Source organism: Pollachius pollachius (assembly GCF_949987615.1).
Source record: "Pollachius pollachius genome assembly, chromosome: 3".
NCBI lineage: Eukaryota > Metazoa > Chordata > Actinopteri > Gadiformes > Gadidae > Pollachius > Pollachius pollachius.
The window spans coordinates 4,322,202-4,347,595 of NC_136936.1; the positions used below are offsets into that span (position 1 = coordinate 4,322,202).

The following is a 25,394-nucleotide window of genomic DNA, read 5'->3' on the forward strand; positions in this document are numbered from 1 at the left end:
AGATTGTTTCACGCACCGAATACGGTCTGTCAATGCCTCGTGTCCCCTTGTCTTTATTGCTACAGTGTTTTCAACTGCATTTTGCTTGACCTGTCTGCACTCTGTGTTAACCTTAGGCAGTGTTTCCACTTTTAACCTTTCAATGTTGTTCACCTGAAGACTGAAGGTAGTGTCGCTCCCTTATACGTTAACTTGCTTCTTCTGTTCCTTCTTCACCCTGTTGTGCTTCTTTGTAGTAGAGCTCTGACTAGGATTTCCCTGCAGGTAATCTAAAACACCTATTACTTGGAGGTTGGTGAATCATCCATCCAATGTATTGTGTCTGGTACTTTGCTGCCATTTGGGGATCAATTTTTGTAGTGCGTTTTTTTTTACCCCCCACTCGGCCAAAAATGAACCCATCCGACCATGCCTTGACTAAATGGTTCACTGTTTGGATGCTTCCGTTTTTTGCCTTCACGACTTCATTTCCCAAGCCCCCCTTCCACGGTTGTACTTGGTGGTGCATTCCATTTGTCTGTGTATTGCAAGTGCTTCGTCGTTGGCTAGGCTACAGGTTGTTCACTGTTGGCTGTTTGGCTTGGTGTTCTCAGTCCATTGGTACAGCGTATGCATTCACTCATTACACTGCCTCTTCTCTGTCCACAGGAATGAGTTCCTTAGACCGGCCCAGGTCTACGTCCGTGGGTCTCCTCATCGAATCATCCGCCACGGATCAACTGAGCTTCTCAACCCCTTCAAAGACATGTACGGATAGAACCACTCAGCGCAGCAGATCAGTAGACACCTCTCATCTTGTCGTCGGCGAAGAGGATGAAAGAAGCGGCAAGGATCCTTCCAAAGAACAATCACAGGAACTTCATCAACGGAAGATGATAGGTTGCGGGTTCCCAGGGACACAGAGGATATGCGTGAGGTCCCCGTTTGGGGGATCGCAGAGGAGGAGGCAGAAGACGGAGACGTCGTCGGACGGCACCACCTACACGGCAGCGCCTACCGCCATCTCCTCGTCCTCCTCTTCCGCCCCCTCCTCTGGGACTCCCCTGAGCCCGGTGAACATGGACCGCTCGAACAATTTGCGAAGCCCCAACTCCCTACAGGACAGTACCCTCTCCAGGCTCATCGACGCCGTCTCCCTAGGCAACGAGAACGACACCCGTGGCTCCATTTCCGCTCTGATTGGTCAGTTTGACAACACTGTTGATCAAAGCAATCTTTCGACCACCTCTAATGGTGGAGCGAAGAACGAACATCAGAGGCTTAACGGCTTCCTCAACCTCTCTGTTCAAAATTGTAGCACTCCGAACCAGTCCAACATCCCTCACAAAGGGTTGCAGGACTACATGTCTCCTCTTTGCATGAGTTCATCAAATGGCCAAATCAACATAAAAGGTCCAATTAGTCCTCAAAAGGCTCAAAAGTCAGACTCTCCAAACACAAGACTCTATTCACCTCGGAAGATCTCCCAGGCCGACCAACCTGCTCCCCCTGCTCCGGCTTCCTTCCACAGCCCCGAGACGACGGAGCAGGAGGAGGTTTACACCATCCTGGATGAGGAGGTGCTGTCCCCTACCTCCGTGTACAATCTGAAGAAACAGACGGTTCATTTCCGGGCCCTGGACTCCGTGAGAAGCACTCAAACGTCAAACGGCCCGGGCTTCTCCCCATCCGAGCTGTCCCGAGGTTTGGGGTCGGAGGGCGGCATGGGGGGGTGTGTTGACCAGGAACGGAGGGGAGGCCATCCTGTGGAGGTAGAGGAAAGTGTGTATGAAGAGGTGTATGACCCAGCGGGTCCCATCCTAGAGCCGGGCCGTGGGGTGGCATGCAGCTACAACGGCTACTCTGTGGATCGTCCCACGTCCCAGTTTTCCCGCGACATGGCTGGGTGTGGTTATAAGGAGGTGGAGATAAACGTGGATGAGGATCCTCTGGAAAGGATGCTGCCCCCGTCCCGGCATGTCCACATGCTCACCAGCCCGACCAAACGTCACGCTATCTACCAGAACAACGACTCGGCTCAGTTGCACCGTTTGCCCCAGATACAGCCTTCATCCTCTTATAACGCTCACCAAAGCTCGCCACACAAATCTCAATATTCTCAACGTTCCTCCCCTGTGTCCAAACCTTATTTTCAGCAGCCGCAACACAGCCAGCTTGTTTCAAACTCCCAGCCGTCTCTTTATCAAAGGTCAAACAATTCTCAAATCTTGATGACACAGAGCCCCCTTCGCCAGAACAGCTACCCATCTCCGCAGTGTAAACCAGAGTCCTACGTCAACAACAAAGACTTTGCTAAACAGAGAAACTACAACGGCAGCAATGGCATGAATGGCTTCCACAGGGAGACGGGCAACACAATAGAGAGGGAGTTGGGAGGACACTTCCAGAGCAGCCCTTCTGCCTCAGAGTTTCTCCCTGCCAAGTCAGTGGTGTCTCGCGTTCTCTCCAGAGAAAGAGCCATGTGTTCGCCCACCCCTTATTCCGACGGGGCGCACGGCCGGCTGGATACGGACTGTCACACGCCTGAATCACACTACGTCAACTTCACGAGTCCAAGCCAACCGCAGACACCCAGACAAACCACCTCCCCGCGGGGTGTGTGTTCCCATCTCAGCGACGCGCAGCAGCGTCGGCCCGACGCCACACGGCCTCCCTCAGAGCCGCGCTTAGAGCCGTTCCCATCGCTCCCCCAGTCCGGCCCAGTGAGCAGCCAGGCATCCGGTCCCAGCAAATCCAAATCTCTGGGAGACCTGACATCGGAGGACATCTCCTGCAACTTTCAGAGTAAATACCACATCATCAGCCGCAGTTTCATCGCCCCCCACATGAGGGACCGCAAGAGGATGGGCACCCTGGGGCGACCCGCGCCCCCAGCACGGTCCTCCGACCCTCTTACCCAGCAGCTGCGCAGGCTGTTGAACCTCGACGCCGTCGAGGGCGAAGAGTCCGTTCCCGGGACGGAGCCTCCGCAGCCGCCTCAGGCCATCCAGCGACCGCCCTCTCCGCCGCGGCCCCGGGACACGGCCGCGTCCTCCGCCCACGGCGTGGACGTGGACGGCTCGCCGCCGCCGCTCACCCGTCGGCTGTCCTCTCGCAGCCAGAGCCGCGTGCGCCACATCAACAGCCGCGCCCGCGAGAGGCAGCAGGAGGCTCTCAAGCCACGGTCGGAGCTGGGGGGCAACGGCGGCGGGAGCGGCGGCGGGGTGGTGCTGCGCAGCAAACCCGTGTCGCAGACGCCGGCGGCGAACAGACACTCCACGGGGTCCTACATCGCCGGGTACCTGGGGCAGCTGGAGGACAGGGGCCTGCCGGAGGGGTCGTGTGCCTCGCTGCAGCAGGGATACGCCGACCGCTACGGGGACGGGTACTACGGTAACTACTCACACCCGACGCCGGCGGACGCTTCCTACGCCTCCACGGAGCCTGAGGTGTACTTCCTGCTCAGATTGTAGCGCCAACACCTGCGGGAATGAGAAGAAGAGGTGGACACATACATGCTGGAAGGAAGTGCAATTACACCGGGAATCCTCTTCCACACATACACTTTTAGGTTTCCTTATTCTGAAGTGTATCCTTTGTACAATATAGCTGGTGGTATGTACAGTGTGTTATGGTTGGACCAGAAAGCATGTACTTCCTGTATGAGATGACCACAGTTCAATAAAGTGGGAGTTTTCATGGCGCCAACCGTCGTGGCAATGTAGCCTAGTGTCTGTGTCCTGTTTGGTCTGTGAAAGTACTTTAAAATGCATTCTAGAATACTGCACAACACTGTTCGCTCTGTTTGTGAGACGTCAGAACTGTCTGTACTGTTGAAGCAGATTCCTTGACCCTTGTATCTTTTGAATGTGAATTTAATTCAAACAGACACTTTTACATAATGGGGTCTATTTTATCAAAGATCTCCTTGAAGTCTTCCTTTTCAGTATTATTTCTAGGTATATACCGGCTGTGTGTAAATATTTCTGTTTTGTTTCCCATGATAGAATCGATTTGGCGACGGTTTCTTGTTAAGAATGGCCTGCAAATGTTTTAGTTTCCTGCATGTAGACTGGACATCTCGAGCATGACTATGCACAAACCTATTCAGTTGATGTTGCGATGCCCGTCAAGAATAACCTGGAACAATATGTGAAATAAAGACACAGACTTGCTTGCCTTAGGTGCAATACAGTACATAGACTTGCTTGCCTATAGTATGTTCATTTTTACGTAGGAATCAAAAACACTGTATTAATCATTGTATTTTTATAATTACTTTGATACTGACTGCATAAATACATCAATCCTTGGAAGTGGTAACTTGACATGTATATAACACTGCATTGAGGTATAAGTGGCTACGCATAAAGGAGATGCCGGAGTCAAATAGAGAGTTTTAGACTGGGCTAAGCTGCAGTTTTTTGTAATATTTTTTTCAGTGTTGGACCTATCGTCTGTGTATTATTACTCATTAGAGTACTATGGGCATTTCCCTACAAATGCAATAAAATATCAAATCACTTGATTTGAGGAAAACAATGATGTATCCTTGCCTGTATTGTCCTTTGCAAAAGAATGTCATAAATACATACGAAAATTGAGAATATAAGTCTTTATTATGCTATACGTTACTATATCAAACTGTATAATTGATTTAATATGGTACAATCCTACTATTACCTAATGAATAACCTACTGGATAGCTTTACGCCAATTAAAACTACATTTAAAATTGGAAAATATAAAAGTCCACTTATAATTAGAAAAGAAAACTAATTGGCAAAAAAACAAAGCTTGAACTTGGACATAATTTCCTCCTGAGTTCCTCCTCTCCGGGCGTGTAATTTGTTATAATTGCTTGTAATCTTATTTTGATCGTCAGACTACTAATGGCACACCTGGGGTTGTATTCATGTACTCCCCTCGTGTAGTGAACTGTATGATGTAATATTATAGGATCAAAACAAGTATATATTGATTGATAATTTATCAATCAATTTTTATTTGCCCGCAACAGAAAGGACACCCACTTTTTACTTATTTATAAATGGTTTGTCGCTCACATGAACACACATGCACGCGCACACACACACACACACAAACACACACACACACACACACACACACACACACACACACACACACACACACACACACACACACACACACACATACACATATTTGCTTGGGGTCATTCTAGCATTGTTTTTCAAGCACTCTGGAAAGGTGTAATTTGGATGTGTAATAATACTGTATGTGCGTGAATGTGTCTACATGCATGTTTGTGTGTGCGTGCTTGTGTGTATGTGTATGCATGTTTGTATGTGTGTGCATGAATGTGCATGTGTATGGCTGTCCCTCAGCCCTCCGATCCCTCATCGTGACCTTGGTTTCCAGGGGTCAAAGGTTAACCTAGAGTGGGCCATGAGTTCAGTGGTGGGCTTTGCAGTTGTCTTAGGCTACATAGGCTTCCTAGCCTGCCTCTGTCTCCTCCTTGCTTTCCTGGCTAGGAAACTACCTGATAACTTCAATGAGGCCAAGTTCATCACCTTCAGCATGCTGATTTTCTGTGCTGTCTGGATGGCCTTTGTCCCAGCCTACATCAGCTCTCCAGGGAAGTACTCAGTGCTTGTGGAGATCTTTGCCATCCTGGCTTCTAGTTATGGTCTGCTGCTTTGTATCCTCCTGAGGTCTGAGAGATACACCAAGAAACAGCTGATGGCCAAATTAAAAAATGAAAACCGATAGTTTGCTGACCAATGTCTCAAATACATCAAATCGATCCAAAACAGACCAAATAATGACTGAATAATTTCCCTAATATGATTTTATTGTAGTGTGTGAGTATTATGATTCATCAAAATACTGCAATCTGTAACAAAAAATACTCAATCTGAGTAAAAAAATACTAACTTGTTTTCCTGCACCAGGTAAGCTTTAAAGATTGCAAAATATATAAAGGCAACAAATATCCTTTGTATGCATTCTGTTGCATGACATTTCTAAATGTGTGTATATTTGAAACCTATATTATTAAAAAAATGGTAACAATGGAACTCTGTTTTAGCTAGTAACACGTTTTAAGTATTTTTATTAGTCATTTATCAATTGCAGATGAGCCTGGCCTATAGTTTAACCCTATATGAAAAATAAGATGTTTTGAAGTGAAGCCTTATTTTACAAAAAATACATGCACTCATTTCATTTCTTGATGCACTTTTGCCGTTGTGATTGTATTTATTAATGCAAATAACACTGGATCTACCTTATACTAAAGTCCACCAGAGGGTGGTAGCACACACAGTATATAAACTATTCTTTTCTGTCAAGTTAAGAACGACAAATAACATGACAGACAATAACAATTTCCATGTAGGAAATGTGGGAACAGGTCTACGTCTTTGTGGGAATTTACACAAATATTTAACGTTTTGTATGCGCGGGTTGCTTAACAATGGTATTCCATTACAGTTATAGGAACTAGATATGTCAACGAGGAGGTTTGGCATGGAAGGGTCATGCTGGTCTTGGTGATCAAATCATTGAAACCGTCTCTTTGCGTCACTCATTATTAGTAACATTTGTTGCCAATATAATTTGACAAAATGACTAGAGCATTTCATAAACATAAACCTTTGTATATTTATATTGTGGTTACGTATTTGGCTGTTGCTAGTATTTCACATTTGTAATATGAACGTTGATCAAATCACAAGAGATAAGGTTATTAGGACGTAACGTTGCTCTTTTACACCATAGCTAAGAATTACATCATGAATCCACTGGTTGGTTGTGGGCATCACATGCTCTTTCTGCTAATTGGCCTGCACCATAGCCAATGTGAAACAGGCCAAACCCTGAAGAAAGAATCTACTGATTGGTTACCAGCTGTTCCAGGCTTCCCCAATCACAACAATATAACGAATCAATAATTGTCTCTATTCCATTGACGTGTTGCTGACTGAAAAACATTGAAACAATGCAACATGAAAACATGTTTTGTATTCAAGGACACGCAGCTTTTCCCACCAGTGAGGCAACTTGATGAGGGTATAATTGTGTGTAATTGCCTGGAAATGAAAGGCAATTCAGGTAAGAAACAAGCACACCTGCGGCTGTGCTCACCCAGCTCTCCAACCTGATGGAATCCTCTGAGGAATGTATCACACTAGTTTACTGGGGCCATAATTGACTTGTTATGTTTGGTGGTGTTCCAAATGTCCCGAACTGTTTACCTGCAGCATTACGTTTCCTCAGCTGTGTTCCCTTTGAACATTTCAGCTAGGCCAAGTTGCACAGTGTTTGTTATGTGGTAAACTTGCTGTGCTCTGATTGACCATGTAGAGGGAAAGTTCCCAAGGCTGTTTAGTCTGAACTCGCTGTTAAGATTTATTTGACAGACATAGTTTGAATAATAACTCTTACCCAACTATAATTTCATCAACTATGACAATCGTCTCTAATAGTGTTAATTTCCTCCGTATATTGAACCATGAATTTCAACGGGAATCAATCAATTTGTCTCAGCTCTGAGCCAAGGACTTTAATTTGTTCCCTTTCCTTTTCTATGTTTCTTCAATAGGTGGTAGATCGGGTTGAGATCTGGTGAGTCTGAAGACCATCACATCATTTGTATACTCCTCAAACCATTTAGCGATCCCTCGAGACCACCCCCATCATGATAGAGTTTCTTCATCTTGGGAAAAGGTCAGCATCACTCGGCATGACTATTGATTTGCCTATTGATTTGACTTTTTGTCACAGTCTGTCTCCATGTTCTTTAGTTTCCATTCACCACTTGCCAACCAGATGTCCTCGGACCCTGCCCCTTGCTTTACAGACCCTGCCACTCCCATCTGACATCTGTATTCACTTCATCCCTCTCACCTGAGCTCCCCTGTCAATCTTCCCACCTTCACCTAATTTCTAAGGTCTAAGGTTTGTTATATGGTTTTCATGGACCTTTGTCAGTCTCTCTTCCAAGTTGTAAATCTTTTCTGTGCTAAATCGTGGCACGTGATCTGAGTTGTCTTTATTAATTATTTGTTTCTCTGAGTTCATGTCTGTGTTTGGGTCCTATTCGTTGTGTTGCTGCTGATCTGCCTGGCATCGGTCATGACACCTCTCCCCTTTAAAGGGGACAAGTGTACCGTGTGAAGGGTCTCCCAAAGAATCCCAGCACCCCAGGACAGCCTCGTAAACGTATCATGCAGTACACCTTTATTGAAGCATCTGCATCTTATGTTTCTCCCCTCATCCATCAGGTACCGCTTTTAATTTACATCGTAGTCAAGGGTGTTATTATTGAGACTCATAATGAACAAGTCAATGAACAAAAGTATCTTTCAGGGTAAGGCCTCACTCCTAGTGCCTTAAGCACTAGGAGTGAGGCCCCCGGAGCGGTGTGGCATCAGAGAACCAGCAAAGTGGTGCCGGGATCCGTATTGGGAGCATGGTTTAGTGGGGTGTAATGGAGTGACAAGAGAACTCCAGGGTAAAAATCCCTCTCGATGCCTGAAGAACACTGAAACCGCCGGCCCAAAGTGCTGTGGAGTCAGGGAACCGCGTATAGGGCTTCTACATCAGAATGCATCATGGGACTCAAGACTCAAGAGTTGTAACAGTGTAAAATCCTAAATAAATAGAAGTAAGGTGGAAGTATGTCTCCCCATAATTACAGATGATTACTAAACGATAACAAAAACCTCATCACTACCAGTCACATTTCTATGCTCCTATACTTCCGGAATTGAGACGGGCAATACCATGTGGGGTCAAAATGTACAAGCACCCTTGGGAGCATAGTTGGACAGGGGTCATGGTTGGACATGGTTGGTCATGGTTGGACATGGTTGGACAGGGGTCATGGTTGGACATGGTTGGACAGGGGTCATGGTTGGACATGGTTGGACAGGGGTCATGGTTGGACAGGGGTCATGGTTGGACATGGTTGGACAGGGGTCACGGTTGGACATGGTTGGACAGGGGTCATGGTTGGACAGGGGTCATGGTTGGACATGGTTGGACATGGTTGGACAGGGGTCATGGTTGGACATGGTTGGACAGGGGGGAAGGACAGGGGTCCTTCAGGGTATACCTCACTCCTGATGTATCCAGAACACCACAACAATAGCATTTTACTTTAGTGTTTAGGCACGTTTGGATTCCATTTCCAGTGTTGCTGATAAAAAACAGTATGGATTCAGAGAACTGTTTTTTATTCAACAATCATTCCAATCGGATCACTAACGGCAAACGCGTTGGGCAATATTATGGGGCTAGAAAGTTGTTGAAGGTTGATGAATATCACTTAATATTGCTTGATACTACATGCCCAGTCTACTGTGACTGGTAGGTGCTAACTAATGGGACTAACTCATAACGCCATCAGACCAAGGGAGGCGGCAAGTTAATATGGTATAGATATTAACACATCATTAATAAAATAATTAGGATTCGGCACCATGATGTACATTTCAGATAAGATATACTTTATTAATCCCAGAAAGCAAATTTGAATATTATTTTGAAATTCGATTTCTACAGCTCACACAAAATTATTGAGTAACTCACTTTATTATCGACACATTACTGATCACAAAAAAAAGGATTCCTAAATGGCTGAATCTAATTGCTCATTGCTCAATTCACTCAAAGATGAATGATTGATGATCTGAATTCTGAAGGAAGTGGTTTTCACAGCAAGATGACATGAATGCCATCTTGTTTACCAAGCCTCCACTACAATGCTTCCCCACATTTATAAAACCCAGCTGAGCAGTTAGGGTTGACAGAGACTCAGGGTATGTTACGTTATGGGGGCGTTCTTTGTTTGGGGGTAAGAATGAATCTGCTTCTACTTAATCATGAGATTATTATTTTGTGGCATTCTCTTCGTTGGGCTTTAGGCATCGATAATAACCAAATCCAATAATTTGTATTATGATATACATTTCCTGTAAACAGTTTTTCTACACTCTGCATTTAAGTTAAAATCATGGTGGACATACTTTGCCACTGAGTCCCCAGTCTCAGTAGTGCTCCTTGATGTCATCGGCCCCCGGTGCGCCCATGTCTTGGGTGTCTCTGCTCCTGACTGCGTGGTCCTCCAGGGCTCCCTCCCTGCTGATTGTTGTGATGGTGAGCAGGGATGAGGGGCCCAGGGTGGGTCTGGAGGGGGTGCAGACCTCCAAGTGCTCTCGCTGGGGCTCCAGAGTGGAGGAGTTCAACCAGGGTCAGGATGGAGACGTCGTCATCGGTGGGCTCTTTAACCTTCATTACCGACCGCCGGTTATAGACCAGGAGTTTATTCAGCCTCCGTTCGGCAATCCATGCACTGGGTAAAGGAACTTGTCCAATAGTATATTTGAATGTTTAATAAATGTTGTTTATACATTCATCAATCAGATATATCCTGAGAATCTGTATGTTCTTCTTCGGATACACAATTATGGGCATTCATCTGAAGAATGCTCTACAAGTATACTTTAATGATCCTTCCTAATTTCTACTGCACATAACTTCTTTCCTGTTTTATTAGATTGGAGGTAGAGACACTGAAGTCTGTCTATGCCATGGAGTTTGCAGTGGAAGAAATCAACAGAAACCCCCTCATTCTTCCTGGTGTAAAGCTCAACTACCGAATCCTCGACGACTGTAGCCTATACCCCTGGGTGCTGCATGGAGCATTCTCACTGGTTGGGGGAGAGACGAAGAGTTGTGACTCCACAGCCATCCTGCCACAATCACATGTATCTGGACCATCTTCAGCAATGAGAGGTAAACTGATTAGTATGATGAGGTCGCCTCCTCACACATTGTTGAATGATTTTCTAATGTAATTCATGTACGTTACTTTCATTAGGGGGCCCGTCTGTACTGCTGATCATCGGTGGGTCTTCTTCCACCACAGCCATAATACTGTCTAGGACACTGGCGTCTCTCTCTGTTCCAGTAGTGAGTTTCACCATCAATGATATCGGAGGAACATTGAATTATATTTCCTAAGATTGAGTTTGATTATGACAATTTACTTCAACAATTGATTCAAGTCTATGTTATTTACATTTTATGTTTCACCCATTAAGATTAGCTACCTTGCTAGCTGTCCCTGTCTTAGCGACAGACATCGGTTTCCTAACTTCTTCAGGACCATTCCCAGTGACGTCTACCAGGCTAAGACCATGGCCCGACTTGCAATACACTTCAACTGGACTTGGATTGGAGCAGTCATTGCAAACAATGACTATGGTCATCTGGCATTTCAGGTTGTTACTTTTATTATTACTTTTTATAAAATGTTTTATTTGTAGCAATGTTAGAGAAAGCTTTGGAAGGAATCCTTGATAATTTATTATATTTAGTTATTTTGCTATTTTCAGACATTTCAGGAGGAGATTAAGGGATCAGGAGTGTGTTTGGCATTTCTAGAAGCAGTTAGCAGGGAGACTATTGAGGACGATGCAAAACGTGCAGCTGCAACTGTTCAGCATTCCACTGCAAGAGTGATACTGATCTTTTGCTGGTACACAGACGCAGAGGCGGAGCCAGACTTTGTGTACATCCGGGGCTTAGCCCAGAGGGGGGTCTGGGGGTCCTCCCCCGTAAAAAATTGAATTTCTAAAATGCGATTTCCTGCATTCTAGTCCATTTTAGGGTGACCTGCTGGACATTGACAAATCCTAAATCTCTGAAATATCAGTGCATTATCATTATCAATTTTATTTTATATTAATTTAAAATAATAATGATAATGCACTGAAGTATTATACATATGCACACAAATAAGTACTACATTGTTTTAGAGGTTTGTCCGCATCTATCACTCTGGTAGAACTCATTTAAAAAGGGGGTCAAAGTTCAATGAACGTGGATATGGACGCAAGCTGAAAGTAAACAAGACAGTCTAGCACCAGCCGCGCATCGGTAACATCGTTAACATGTTGGCTGCTGGTCAAACAGCGAATGCGGCAACGCGATATCTGTACATTTCTTATCTAAATCGTTAATAAAGTTTGAGTTTAAAATAACCGATATGTCAGACATGGATATTTTTTTACCTCTTCATGATATTCAGTGGACCTCAACATTTAATTTAAGGTAACATTTGGTAACACACAACACTGTACAATATTGGCTGAGACCGAATCGCAATCAGAAAAACGGATTTCTGACATTTTAAACAACGCTGGTAATCTATTTTGTGTGAAAGGAGTAATTATCATAGCAGCCTAGCTAGCCGAGGCAGGCTAGTTAGCACTAGCACCAGCACTACTGCTCCCGGCCAGCGCGCATCAAGGTAACATTTGACAGGTCATTGGCAGGGGCTGCTGCTGCTACGGTATCACTGGATGTTGGTTTAGAAAAATAATTTCTAATGTCCATGGTAATGTTTGTTACACACCCTGAGGCTACTTTAACAAGACTGCTGAGAGACGTGGATGTTTAGAAAACGTCACCTTGTCCTGGCAACCGTTCTAAACAACCGAACGAGAGATGGCATTTTCCATTGCTTCCATGTGTTGTTTCTTTCAAAATGAAAATAAATCATTTTCAAGAGGTGAAAATCACTACCAGTCGAAACATGAGGGAACATGTTAGGGTTGTCATAACTTCAAAAGCTTAAAAAAGATCCGGGGCTTTTGACGTGAGATTCGGGGCTTCAGTCCCGAAAGCCACCCCCAAGCTCCGCGCATGCACAGACGTGAGGGAGTTGTTTCTACAACTGGCCAAGAGAAATGTGAGAGTGTAGTGACTACATTATGGGTTCGTGTTCCCCTCTTACTGATCGAGTGGGAGGGAACTGGCTATGAGTCACGGGGGGTCTAGGGGGACGGGTTATGCGGTTGCACGAGTTCTAGCCATGCGCTGCGAGTGATTGTTCTGCTCTGTCGTTTTTGGATTAAAACGGTTATTATTACGCTGCCTACGTCCTCCTTTTCCTCCGGCACTACATTGGTGACCCCGACGTTCGTTTTTGTTATTTATTCGTTTACTACTAAGCCCACCTTCTCCGCTCCCACGGTGAAGCATGGTGTGGAGCACCACATCGAGACCAATGGGCCTCCCCTCCACGCCAGGGCCAGGCGCCTCAACCCGGAGAAGCTGTCCGTCGCCAGGGCGGAGTTCGCGCACATGGAGCAGGTGGGCATTGTTCGACGCTCGAACAGCCCCTGGGCGTCTCCCCTGCACATCGTCCCTAAGCCAGACGGTGGGTGGCGCCCATGTGGGGACTACCGCCGCCTCAACGACGCATCCAAGCCTGACCGCTACCCAGTCCCGCATATCCAGGACTTTTCAGCGCATCTGGCGGGCAAACGCTTCTTCTCCAAGGTGGACCTGGTACGGGGGTACCATCAGGTGCCGGTGCACCCAGAGGACGTCCCTAAAACAGCCGTCGTCACCCCCTTCGGTCTCTTCGAGTTTCTGCGGATGCCTTTCGGCCTCAGGAACGCGGCGCAGACCTTCCAACGCCTCATGCACTCGGTGCTCCAGGACCTGCCCTTCCTCTTCGTCTACTTGGATGACCTCCTCGTCGCGAGCACCACAGAAGAGGAGCACCTGTCCCACCTCCGGACCCTCTTCACGCGACTCAGCCAACATGGGCTGATTGTCAATCCGGCGAAGTGTGAGTTCGGACGACACACCCTTGACTTTCTCGGGCATCAGGTCTCTGCGGAGGGTGTGACCCCCCTACCCTCGAAGGTAGAAGCTGTTGCGGCCTTCCCACACCCCTGCACAGTCAGCGAGCTCAAGGGGTTCATCGGGATGGTGACTTTCTACTATCGCTTCCTCCGCCACATAGCTCACATCCTGCACCCACTGTACGAGGCCCAGAAGGGCAAGGCTCTGAAACAACCGGTCGACTGGACGGCGGAACGTGTCAAGGCCTTCCAGGACGCCAAGGCGGCCCTGGCCCGCGCGGCCATGTTGGCCCACCCCTCACCCTCTGCGCCCACTGCTCTCACCACGGACGCATCAGACTTTGCCGTGGGGGCGGTGTACGAGCAGTGGGTTGGGGATGCCTGGCAGCCACTCGCATTCTTCAGCCGCCAGCTGTCTCCCAGAGAGCGCAAGTACAGCACCTTCGACAGAGAGCTCCTTGGGTTGTGGCTCGCGGTCAGACACTTCCGTTTTTTGCTGGAAGGCCGTGAGTTTACGGCCTACGTGGACCACAAGCCGCTCACACACGCCATGTCCAAAACCACGGAGCCTTGGTCCGACCGCCAGCAGCGCCAACTCTCCTACATCTCCGAGTTCACCACAGACATCCAGCACGTGGCTGGGAAGTCCAACGTGGTCGCCGATTGTCTCTCCAGGGTGGTGGTCGGTGCGGTCCAGCTGAACTTGGACTACTCCCGCATGGCTGTGGATCAGGCTGCCGACCCCTCCGTCCACGCTCTAAAGTCGTCGAACACAGGGCTGCGCCTGGAGGAGGTGCTCTTCAGTGACACAGGGGCCAAGCTCCTGTGCGACGTTTCCATGGGTCAGCCAAGGCCAGTAGTCCCCGCCAACTGGAGACGCCCCGTCTTCGAGGCGGTGCACAGCTTATCTCACCCGGGTAGGAAACCGTCCTCACGGCTGGTGTCAGAGAAGTTCGTCTGGCACGGGCTCAAGAGGGATGTGAGGTCCTGGGTCGACACTTGCACTGCCTGTCAACGCGCCAAGGTGCATCGCCATGTCAAGGCCCCCCTGGAACAGTTTGCGGTGCCCGAGCGGAGGTTCGACCATGTCAACGTGGACCTGGTGGGACCCCTGCCCCCCTCGCACGGCTTCACCTACCTCTTTACCATGGTGGACAGGACGACCCGCTGGCCGGAAGCAGTCCCACTCTCCTCAACGACAGCCCCCGACCTGGCCCGGGCGTTCATCGCGGTGTGGGTCTCCCGCTACGGCACTCCTGCTGACCTCTCGTCTGACCGCGGCCCGCAGTTTACTTCGGGGCTGTGGGCGGCGGTGGCAGAGAATCTGGGGGTCAAGCTCCACCGCACTACCGCCTACCACCCACAGGCTAACGGACTTGTGGAGCGCTTTCATCGCTCCATGAAGGCCGCCCTTCGGGCCAGCCTCACGGACAGCAACTGGCTCGACAAACTGCCGTGGGTCATGCTGGGGCTCAGGACGGCGCCCAAGGAGGACCTCCGGTCATCGTCGGCTGAGCTGGTGTTCGGACAGCCGCTGCGGGTCCCTGGTGACCTCATCCCCAAGCCGACGGAGCCCTGGTCCGCCTCCACTCAGCGCGCCTCCCTGCTGGACGGCGCCAGGGCCTTCGCCCCGGTCCCGACCACGCGGCATGGCGTCCCTGCTTCGCGGGTGCCCCCGGAGCTGCAGTCTGCGGGTTACGTTTTCATCCGCCACGACGGCCACAGGGCTCCGCTACGACCTCCCTATGACGGACCCTTCCGTGTCATCGAGGCAGGAGCCAAGAGCTTCATGGTTGATATGGGGGGTACGCCGGAGTGTGTGTCTGTTGATCGCCTCAAACCGGCTCACTTGGACCTTGAACTGCCCCCGGACTTGGCTCTGCCACCGCTCAGGGGCCGCCCCCCCGTCCTACCCCCCCTGCCACGCCGTGGCCGTTCCCCCCTCCAACCCCTACAAGCCCCCACAGCTTGCGGCCTTCGGGTCGACGCTGCCCCCCGCCCCGCAGAACAAGAGGATGTGATGGACGATGTCACGCCTCCTCCCGCACCTCCTGACTTTGCCTACAGTCGTAGGGGCCGGGCCATACGCCCTCCTCGCCGCGGGGATTTTGAATATTGAGGTGAACACTGGGGGGGCTGGTGTAGTGACTACATTATGTGTTCGTGTTCCCCTCTTACTGATCGAGTGGGAGGGAACTGGCTATGAGTCACGGGGGGTCTAGGGGGACGGGTTATGCGGTTGCACGAGTTCTAGCCATGCGCTGCGAGTGATTGTTCTGCTCTGTCGTTTTTGGATTAAAACGGTTATTATTACGCTGCCTACGTCCTCCTTTTCCTCCGGCACTACAAGAGGCTATTATGAAATATCCAAATAGATTTGTTAATGTGAAAACCAATGCTTCATAATTCTCTGTTTGTTGAATGACGTTCTCTTCTCTCTTTGTAGGTGACTGATAGGCAGTTCCTAGCCAGTGAGGCTTGGAGTACTAGCAGCGATCTTTTACAAAATGTTGCCATTTTGGATGTGGCAAGTGGTGTGTTAGGTGTTGCTATTCGAAGTGCAAGGATACCAGGATTTAAAAGTTTCCTCCAGGGCTTAAAACCCTCAAATCGCCCTGGTGATTAACATCTACGGGAATTCTGGGAAAAGGAGTTTGAATGTAGCCTTTCAACAACACTGTTGAAATCCATGTCTGATGGTTTAACTACAAATATCTCGACTGCTTCTCATGCCACCATGTCTCCACTGTCAGCTACTTTTTCACTGTGCACTGGGAGAGAGACACTTGAGGGCGTACAGAATATTTTTACTGACACTGCCCACTTAAGGGCCGCGTATAATACCTACCTGGCTGTGTATGCTGCAGCCCACGCTCTGCACAGCCTTCTCTCGTGCCCAGATAAAGACAGTTCCCCAAGAGACAACACCTCCACCTGTAGCTCACCTTATAACATTACACATAAAGAGGTATAATATACTCCACACCAAGCATGATTTTCACGGGGTGGGGATTTATAATAGCATGGTTTATGCTTTTAATGTCAGACACATTGGTTTCACATAATATTTAAAGAAATCTCATAAAGGTTTAATTCAACTAGTTTATCCTACTGATGACCATACGTTGTTCTTAGTTGTTAGAGCACCTGAACAAAGTGAACTTCACTACTCCAAACGGGGAGGAATTCTTCTTCCAAGGAGCCGACATCCCAGCTGCTTATGACCTGGTCAACTGGAAGACCTCCCCTGATGGGTCCACTGAAACTAGTTCTGATTGGTCGAGTGGATGGCCTGGAATTACACCTGAACAAAACATATATTCAGTGGACTACAGGCTCCAGTCAGGTGGTCAAATTGACAACCATCTTAAACAGGATAATAATACAATAAAAATACAATATCTACACCTGACTCATTGAGTTCATTTAATTGTTTAGGTGCCAATTTCTGTGTGCAGTGAGATCTGCCCCCCAGGAACCCGAAGAGCCAATAGGAAAGGAGAGCCTGTCTGCTGCTTTTACTGTATCCCCTGTACTGTTGGAGAGGTCAGCAATGAGACTGGTGAGGGACAAAAACACTTCAACTGGTGTGTTTTCTGGAAAATCAGGAGGCTCTCTTCCCGTTTCTTAGTTGCCTTTCCTGTATGACCCTCTCAGGTTCCCATCAGTGCAGGCGATGTCCTGTTGAGTCCTGGTCCAATCATGCACACACTTCCTGTATTCCACGCAAAGTGGACTTCCTGTCTTTTAATGAGACAATGGGATTAGTCCTGAAAACTGAAGCTGTGTCTGGGGTTGTGGTCACTTCAGCTGTTTTTGTCATCTTCTTGTGCTACGCTTTCCGCTCAGCTCGGCCAGGAGCTGGAGGCCTGATGAAGTGATTTGGTCCGGGCCAGCATAGAGGCAGCGTCTGTTTCTTCACCAGCATACAGGTGGGCAATATGTACACCATTAATGATCATAATAGTTTACATTGTGTGAGATATATTGAGGTGTATGTGTTTTTTTAACTAGGTGATCATCTGTACCATATGGCTGTCCCTCAGCCCTCCGACCCCTCATCATGACCTTGGTTTCCAGGGGTCAAAGGCTAACCTAGAGTGTGCCATGAGTTCAGTGGTGGGCTTTGCAGTTGTCTTAGGCTACATTGGCTTCCTAGCCTGCCTCTGTCTGCTACTTGCTTTCCTGGCTAGGAAACTACCTGATAACTTCAATGAGGCCAAGTTCATCACCTTCAGCATGCTGATCTTCTGTGCTGTCTGGGTGGCCTTTGTCCCAGCCTACATCAGCTCTCCAGGGAAGTACTCTGTGGCTGTGGAGATCTTTGCCATCCTGGCGTCTAGTTATGGCCTTCTGCTGTGCATCTTTGCTCCAAAGTGCTTCATCACCTTCCTGAGGCCTGAGAGGAACACCAAGAAACAGCTGATGGGAAGATAGGACGATGTGCACATGCACAGGGGTAGGCAGCAAATGACTCTTAATTTCATGGATTTTAAGGTACACAAAAAGTAGACTCCAAAGAGCAAAATGTTGAATAATTAGCAAACATGTATATTCATTTTTGTGATGTATTAATTAATACCTTGTCAAATGTATTCCATCTTTATTGTTTTAATAATAATGTTTAGTTTTCTAACATCCTATTATTGCTATTATTAGTTTCTTAAGATGTATGACTGTTTCTTAAGAGGGATCCTCCCAACCCAAGTGGCACAACCACATTTAACATTTATTAAAATATCTTTAGCCGTCAACAAAAATCTACATTTGTTCTTAAATGTAATTCATTAAAATGTCATGATGTAACCAGGACATTTTCAATTGACATATCAAATGTAATGATAACATAAAAAAATGTAAGCATCAAGAAAAGTAACTTTAAGCTTTATGTATCGACTTGGTTCACCACAATAGTTAATGTTGCTGTTCTTTCAACTCTTCTATTAAAGTATATTATGTTTTAGAAGTTGTTCTCTCAAGTTATTGAGTGCCCAATATTTTGCACTTCTTACATAATTGATTAAAAGTTAGAGAATTCAAAACATTAGTCCAACAGTGTTCTGTGCAGTGTTATGTTTATAATGTATTCCTTTTCTTACACACCAAGTTTGTCACCTGCTAATGGCTCGGTGACAGAATGTCTTTTCTAAAGAGGAGTGGCTTTACGTGTATGTGAAGATGTCATCTTGTTTTAGAAGCTTCCAGACGTTACCACATTTATAAAACCCAGCTCGGCAGTTAGAATTTGCACACCCTTACGGTATGTTACAATAGTCGTCATTGCCTTATTTTTCTTAATACAGAATTAGAATAATACTTAAATTGTATTTTTTTTCCTTTTAGGTTTAAATGTCGGGTCTTTTTTATCTCCTTTTTAATGTTTAACATTTTTGGGTGAAAAGGTACTGGCCACTTCTGAATTGAGAGAGACTAATTTCTATAGCTGTATATTTAGACATCAATTCAAACTTAATCTGTTTTTTTTTTCAGCAAGATATACTTCTGCCGCATGTTATTTGTTATTCTTTAAATTCTGCAATTCAGTTACAATTATTTTTTAATGCATAATTTGCCACTGAGTCCCCAGTCTCAGTAGTGCTCCTTGATGTCATCGGCCCCCGGTGCGCCCATGTCTTGGGTGTCTCTGCTCCTGACTGCGTGGTCCTCCAGGGCTCCCTCCCTACTGCTTCTTGTGATGGTGGGCAGGGATGTGGGGCTCAGGGTGGGTCTGGAGGGGGTGCAGACCTCCATGTGCTCTCGCTGGGGCTCCAGAGTGGAGGAGTTCAACCAGGGTCAGGATGGAGACGTCGTCATCGGTGGGCTCTTTAACCTACATTACCAAGTGCCTGGTATAGACCAGGAGTTCATTAAGCCTCCGTTCTACAATCCATGCACTGGGTAAAGGAACTCATCACAAATGATTTGTTAATATGCTCTTTACTTCTTATTGATACTGAATAATTAATGTAAATACATACATCTGATTAATGTGTTGTTAAGATTATTGCTGGTGGTGAGCCTCCTCCCTGTGATCTTAGGTTGGAAGCAGAGATCTTGAAGGCTGTCTACGCCATGGAGTTTGCAGTGGAAGAAATCAACAGAAACTCCCTCATTCTTCCTGGTGTGAAGCTGAACTACCGAATCCTCGACGACTGTGGCCTACACCCCTGGGTGCTGCATGGAGCATTCTCACTGGTTGGGGGAGAGACGGAGAGTTGTGACTCCACAGCCATCCTGCCTCAATCACATGTATCTGGACCATCTTTAGCCATGAGAGGTAAACTGATTATTGCGATAAGGTCTCCTCCTCATGTATTTTTGATTGATATTCTGCCGGTACTTTATATGCATTACTATCATCAGGGAGCGCGTCTGTACCGCTGATCATCGGTGGGGCTTCTTCGACAACAGCTATGATACTGTCTAGGACACTGGCCTCTCTCTCTGTTCCAGTAGTGAGTTTCCCCATCAATAATATTGGAGGAACATTAATTTATATAGTCCATATCCTCATCTTGAGTTTGAATTTGACACATTTACATTTGACAGTCGATTAATACATAAATTCTATGCTATTTGCATTCCATGTTTCCCCTTTTAGATTAGCTACCTTGCTAGCTGTCCCTGTCTTAGCGACAGACATCATTTTCCAAACTTCTTCAGGACCATTCCCAGTGACGTCTACCAGGCTAAGACCATGGCCCGACTTGCAATACTCTTCAACTGGACTTGGATTGGAGCAGTCATTGCAAACAATGATTATGGTCGTCTGGCAATTCAGGTTGTTACTTTTCGAAAACATGTTTATCCGTAGCGATAAAACAGAAAGCTTTGATAAGAATCCTCATTAATATAGTAAGACCTTTTGATATATTCAGTTCTCTTGGAATTTTCAGGCATTTCAGGAGGAGATTGAGGGATCAGGAGTGTGTTTGGCTTTTTCTGAATTTCTTAACAGGGAAACTTTTGAAGAAGATGCACGGCGTGCAGCTTCCATTATTGAGCATTCCACTGCTAGAGTTATACTGATCTTTACCTGGCACAGAAATGTGAGGGAGTTGTTTCTTCAACTGGCCAAGAGAAATGTGAGAGGCTATTATGAAATATACAAATAAATGTTTTGGACTGATGAGAAACGAAATGCTTCATAATTAACTGTTTGTTGAATGATGTTCTCTTCTCTCTTCATAGGTGACTGATAGACAGTTCCTAGCCAGTGAGGCTTGGAGTACTAGCAAAGATATTTTACAAGATGTTGACACTTTGAAAGTGGCAAGTGGTGTGTTAGGTGTTGCTATTCGAAGTGCAAGAATACCTGGATTTAAAAGTTTTCTCCAGGGCCTAAAACCCTCAAATCGCCCTGGAGATTTACTTCTACGGGAGTTCTGGGAAAAGGAGTTTGATTGTAGCCATTCAATTACACTTACAAATCCTCAGTCAGTATCTGATAGTTCAACTACGAATATCTCGACTGCTTCTCATGCCAACAGATCTCCACTCGCAGCTACCCTATCACTGTGCACTGGGAGAGAGACACTTGAGGGCGTACAAAATATTTTTACTGACACTGCCCACTTAAGGGCCGCGTATAATACCTACCTGGCTGTGTATGCTGCAGCCCACGCTCTCCACAGCCTTCTCTCGTGCCCAGATAAAGACAGTTCCCCAAGAGCCAACAGCTCCACCTGTAGCTCACCTTATAACATTACACAGAATGAGGTATAATTAACTTGACACCAAGCATGATTTCCCATGTGTAGGGATATAAGTTACATGGTTGATGCTGTGAATTTCGTACAAATTTGTATCACATTCTATTTCAATTAAAAGGTTTTGGTAAACTTGGTTATCCTACTGATGACCGTTTGTTGTTCTTAGTTGTTAGAGCACTTGAACAAAGTGAACTTCACTACTCCAAACGGGGAGGAGTTCTTCTTCCAAGGAGCCGACATCCCAGCTGCTTATGACCTGGTCAACTGGAAGACCTACCCTGATGGGTCACTGAAACTAGTTCTGATTGGTCGAGTAGATGGCTTGGAATTACACCTGAACAAAAGATCTATTCAGTGGACTACAGGCTCCAGTCAGGTAGTCAAAGGGACATCCACCTTAAACAGGTTCATAATACAATAACAATGAAATATTTATACCTTACTAATTGTGTTTATTTAATCTTTTAGGTGCCTATTTCTGTATGCAGTGATAGCTGCCCCCCAGGAACCCGAAAAGCCAATAGGAAAGGAGAGCCTGTCTGCTGCTTTGACTGTATTCCCTGTACTGATGGAGAGGTCAGCAATGAGACCGGTAAGTGACAAAAACCCTTCAATCAGTGTGTTTCAGGAAACTAATTCTACTGTTATAGCACAATAGTGTTGGTTAATTTCTTTAGAAGCAGTAAGACTCTCTTCCCATTTCTTAGTTGCCTTTCCTGTATGATCCTCTCAGGTTCCTATCAGTGCCGGCGATGTCCTCTTGAGTTTTGGTCCAATCCTGCACACACAGCCTGTATTCCTCGCAAAGTTGACTTCCTGTCTTTTAATGAGACAATGGGAATCGTCCTGGCAACTGGAGCTGTGTCTGGGGTTGTTGTCACTACAGCTGTTTTTGTCATCTTTTTGTGCTACCATAACACTCCTGTGGTGAGGGCTCAGTGCATAATCAATGTTAAAGGTCCCATAGCAAGCATTTTCACTTTATGAGGTTAATAAAATTAATATGAGTTCCCCTAGCCTGCCTATGGTCCCCCAGTAGCTAGAAATGGCGTTAGGTGTAAAACGAGCACTAAGTATCCTGCTCTGTCTTTGAAAAAACAAAGCTGAGACGCGCCGATTTGGAATTTTCCCCGTATGTCGTCATATTGGGACAAGTTACCTCCCCTTTCTCTGCTTTGCCCGCCCAGAGAATTTGGCCCGCCAATAAGACAATGAGCTTCGATCATACGACCGCCACTTTTGTGTGAGTGTGAATACACACAATGTAACGCAATTGTTGTACACGTCTTTATTTGGATTACGGTTTTGCTGTTGGTGTTATGGCGCATAAAATGTTGGGTTCTCTGACCTCTCTGGTATTTCCACAACGAGACTCCTAGTTGAGGCTATCTCAGCCATGGTTGAGAAGGAATTGGGGGAAAGGAACTTTGGCATTGCCTCCCTGAAGTACATGAACTGCGACATGGTGGAGAAAGGGATTGTTGCCCGCGATTGTCTCTCTCCGGAGCCCGCTGCAGGCTCCGGCGGAGACATTCGCAGTCAACAATCACAGGCCCCAATCCCTTTCTCCTCCATGTCGTGTTTCAAATTGATATTGAAGTGGAAGAACCAGAGACGTCGGAGAACCCTGCGGAGACGCAGTCGTTTGAGATTCATAATATCGTCTGGAGGCACACACAGCTATTCGCCGTGATAATATATATTATATGATATAGATATCGATGGATAATATGATATTATTTAGATATCGAGCTCCAGGACTCCCGCCGGAGAACCCAGAGTGTTCTAGAATATTTACAGAACACGGCCAAAAGTTGTGTGCGCCTCGCCATTGCGACACATCCACTGTGAACATGAGCGCATGGTACTGGGGCCGCAAGCTGATCAGGGCCACACCACCAGCCTCCAACTTGACCCGCCTCTAAAAAACGGCACGTTTGTGGAAAGCTCAATGTGGGACTGGCTCGTAGTGGCTGTAATTCTGCACCAAGGCTGAATTTCTTGAACTTCAAGTACTGTATTAGGGGCCCACTAACCGCATTATAAAAACATTCATGAAGTAGCATACTATGGGACCTTTATACCTTGAAACAATAAGTTGATAATGGTAACCGTGTTGTCCTTCATATTCCACCTCCATGTTTTACCTCGCATCAATCATTTAAATTCAGGTTAACCGTGTTGTTGCTCATATTCCACCTCCAGGTGCGTGCAAATAACTCAGAGCTGAGCTTCCTGCTCCTCCTGTCACTCAAGCTCTGTTTCCTGTGTGCGCTGGTGTTCATTGGTCGTCCCTCCGTGTGGTCCTGCCGCTTACAGCAGGCAGCTTTCGGGATCAGCTTTGTCCTCTGCGTCTCCTGCCTTCAGGTGAAGACCATAGTGGTCCTGGCCGCTTTCCGCTCAGCTCGACCAGGAGCTGGAGGCCTGATGAAGTGGTTTGGTCCGGGCCAGCAGAGAGGCAGTGTCTGTTTCTTCACCAGCATACAGGTGAGCATTATTTAAAAAAATTGCCATCATAATCATTTACAGTTTCTGAGATATAGTGAGGTTTAGGTGTCCTTTTATACTAGGTGATCATCTGTACCATATGGCTGTCCTTCAGCCCTCCGATCCCTCATCGTGACCTTGGTTTCCAGGGGTCAAAGGTTAACCTAGAGTGTGCCATGAGTTCAGTGGTGGGCTTTGCAGTTGTCTTAGGCTACATAGGCTTCCTAGCCTGCCTCTGTCTGCTACTTGCTTTCCTGGCTAGGAAACTACCTGATAACTTCAATGAGGCCAAGTTCATCACCTTCAGCATGCTGATCTTCTGTGCTGTCTGGGTGGCCTTTGTCCCAGCCTACATCAGCTCCCCAGGGAAGTACTCTGTGGCTGTGGAGATCTTTGCCATCCTGGCGTCTAGTTATGGCCTGCTGCTGTGCATCTTTGCTCCAAAGTGCTTCATCATCCTCCTGAGGCCTGAGAGGAACACCAAGAAACAGCTGATGGGAAGATAGGACGATGTCCATATACATAACGATAGGCAGCAAAGTGATCCTAATGTCATGTTTCTCAAGAGACACCAAAAGACTAGAAAGTAAAATAATTAGCAAATATCTATAAAATCTCTTGCGATGTATTATTTGCAGAGTGCTGCGTGCACCCTCAACTATGTTCCTCCTAGGCTTTCTTCTCTCTTTCTTTAAAAAAATGTGGGAGCCTACTCCTTCCACAATTTTTTCCTAGAGAATCCATTCCACTTTTAAAATGTTCATATCAGCTTGAAATCATATTATCTTGGAATTGTGATAGCCACTCTTGTGGCTATCTCAAACGCTAACCATTTCTGATGTTGCTGAGCCTAACAATATGAACATTTAACCGAGAAACACAATGCTAAGCTTCAACGCTTACGGTATTTCTTGTTTCTCTGGTCGTTTCATTTTGTGAGCTTATCTCGATGAAGTAGATGTGAAAGAATAACGTCAATAACACTTTTCCTGGTTACAACAAGTGATCACATACAGACACACACACAAACATTTCACTGTCAAACTGACTTTATTCAACCAAACTTTAACAGCTTTAACAGCTCAGCTATTCTATATTTTATCTCAAATGTATTTCAAATTCGATCACTTAAGCTATTTGCTTAACTCTTCAATTTATTTGTTTCCAAACATTTACATTTTTTAAATGGTATGCATGTTTACATTGTTCACTTCATTCAGACTTTTGAACCTTGTTCAAATCTTTTCACTTGATTTAAGCCATTAAACATTTCATTCAGTTTTAAACTATGTGGCTGTATTAAAATATATTTTTCAACCTTATTTGCATTACAGCACTCATCGCATTTCCTGCAGGAAATGTATTTTCTAGTTTAATATGTTGTCAAATGTATTCCATCTTAATTGTTTGAATAATAATGTTTCACTTTCTTTAGTCTTATTATCGCTAGTATTAGTTTCTTAAGATATAGGAAGGTTTCTTACTGTTTCTTCAATTCTTATATTAAAGGATATTATTTTTAAATTGTTGTCTCAAGTTATTTAGGTGAATTATACTTTGCACTTTGCAC

General features: G+C 46.2%; 2 protein-coding genes and 1 pseudogene across 3 annotated transcripts in view; all 3 read left to right on the forward strand.

The window, feature by feature from the left end:
• plch1 (phospholipase C, eta 1) overlaps window positions 1-3,452 on the forward strand; it is a gene marked incomplete at its 3' end in the record, with an annotated part of 47,940 nt that extends 44,488 nt beyond the window's left edge. Inside the window, exons 22-23 of the mRNA XM_079732855.1 lie at window positions 649-747; window positions 895-3,452. Coding sequence (XP_079588981.1) covers window positions 649-747; window positions 895-3,452 — 2,657 coding nt within the window. The remainder of the gene's footprint in view (window positions 1-648; window positions 748-894) is intronic.
• Window positions 3,453-5,406: 1,954 nt separating this feature from the next.
• LOC307073153 lies at window positions 5,407-18,062 on the forward strand (annotated as a pseudogene). The gene is made up of 5 exons: window positions 5,407-5,672; window positions 10,095-10,322; window positions 16,455-16,561; window positions 17,436-17,557; window positions 17,640-18,062. The product of its transcript is annotated as an uncharacterized misc_RNA (transcript).
• A 1,635-nt stretch (window positions 18,063-19,697) lies between these two features.
• LOC307073154 (extracellular calcium-sensing receptor-like) lies at window positions 19,698-24,330 on the forward strand (the record flags this gene model as incomplete). The annotated part of the gene is made up of 11 exons (XM_079732856.1): window positions 19,698-19,902; window positions 19,989-20,080; window positions 20,227-20,406; window positions 20,522-20,710; window positions 20,817-20,928; window positions 21,130-21,344; window positions 21,504-21,713; window positions 21,806-21,929; window positions 22,071-22,264; window positions 23,543-23,824; window positions 23,908-24,330. 11 exons carry the CDS (start codon window positions 19,698-19,700, stop codon window positions 24,328-24,330), a joined length of 2,226 nt encoding a protein of 741 aa, XP_079588982.1.
• Between the last annotated feature and the right edge of the window lie 1,064 nt (window positions 24,331-25,394).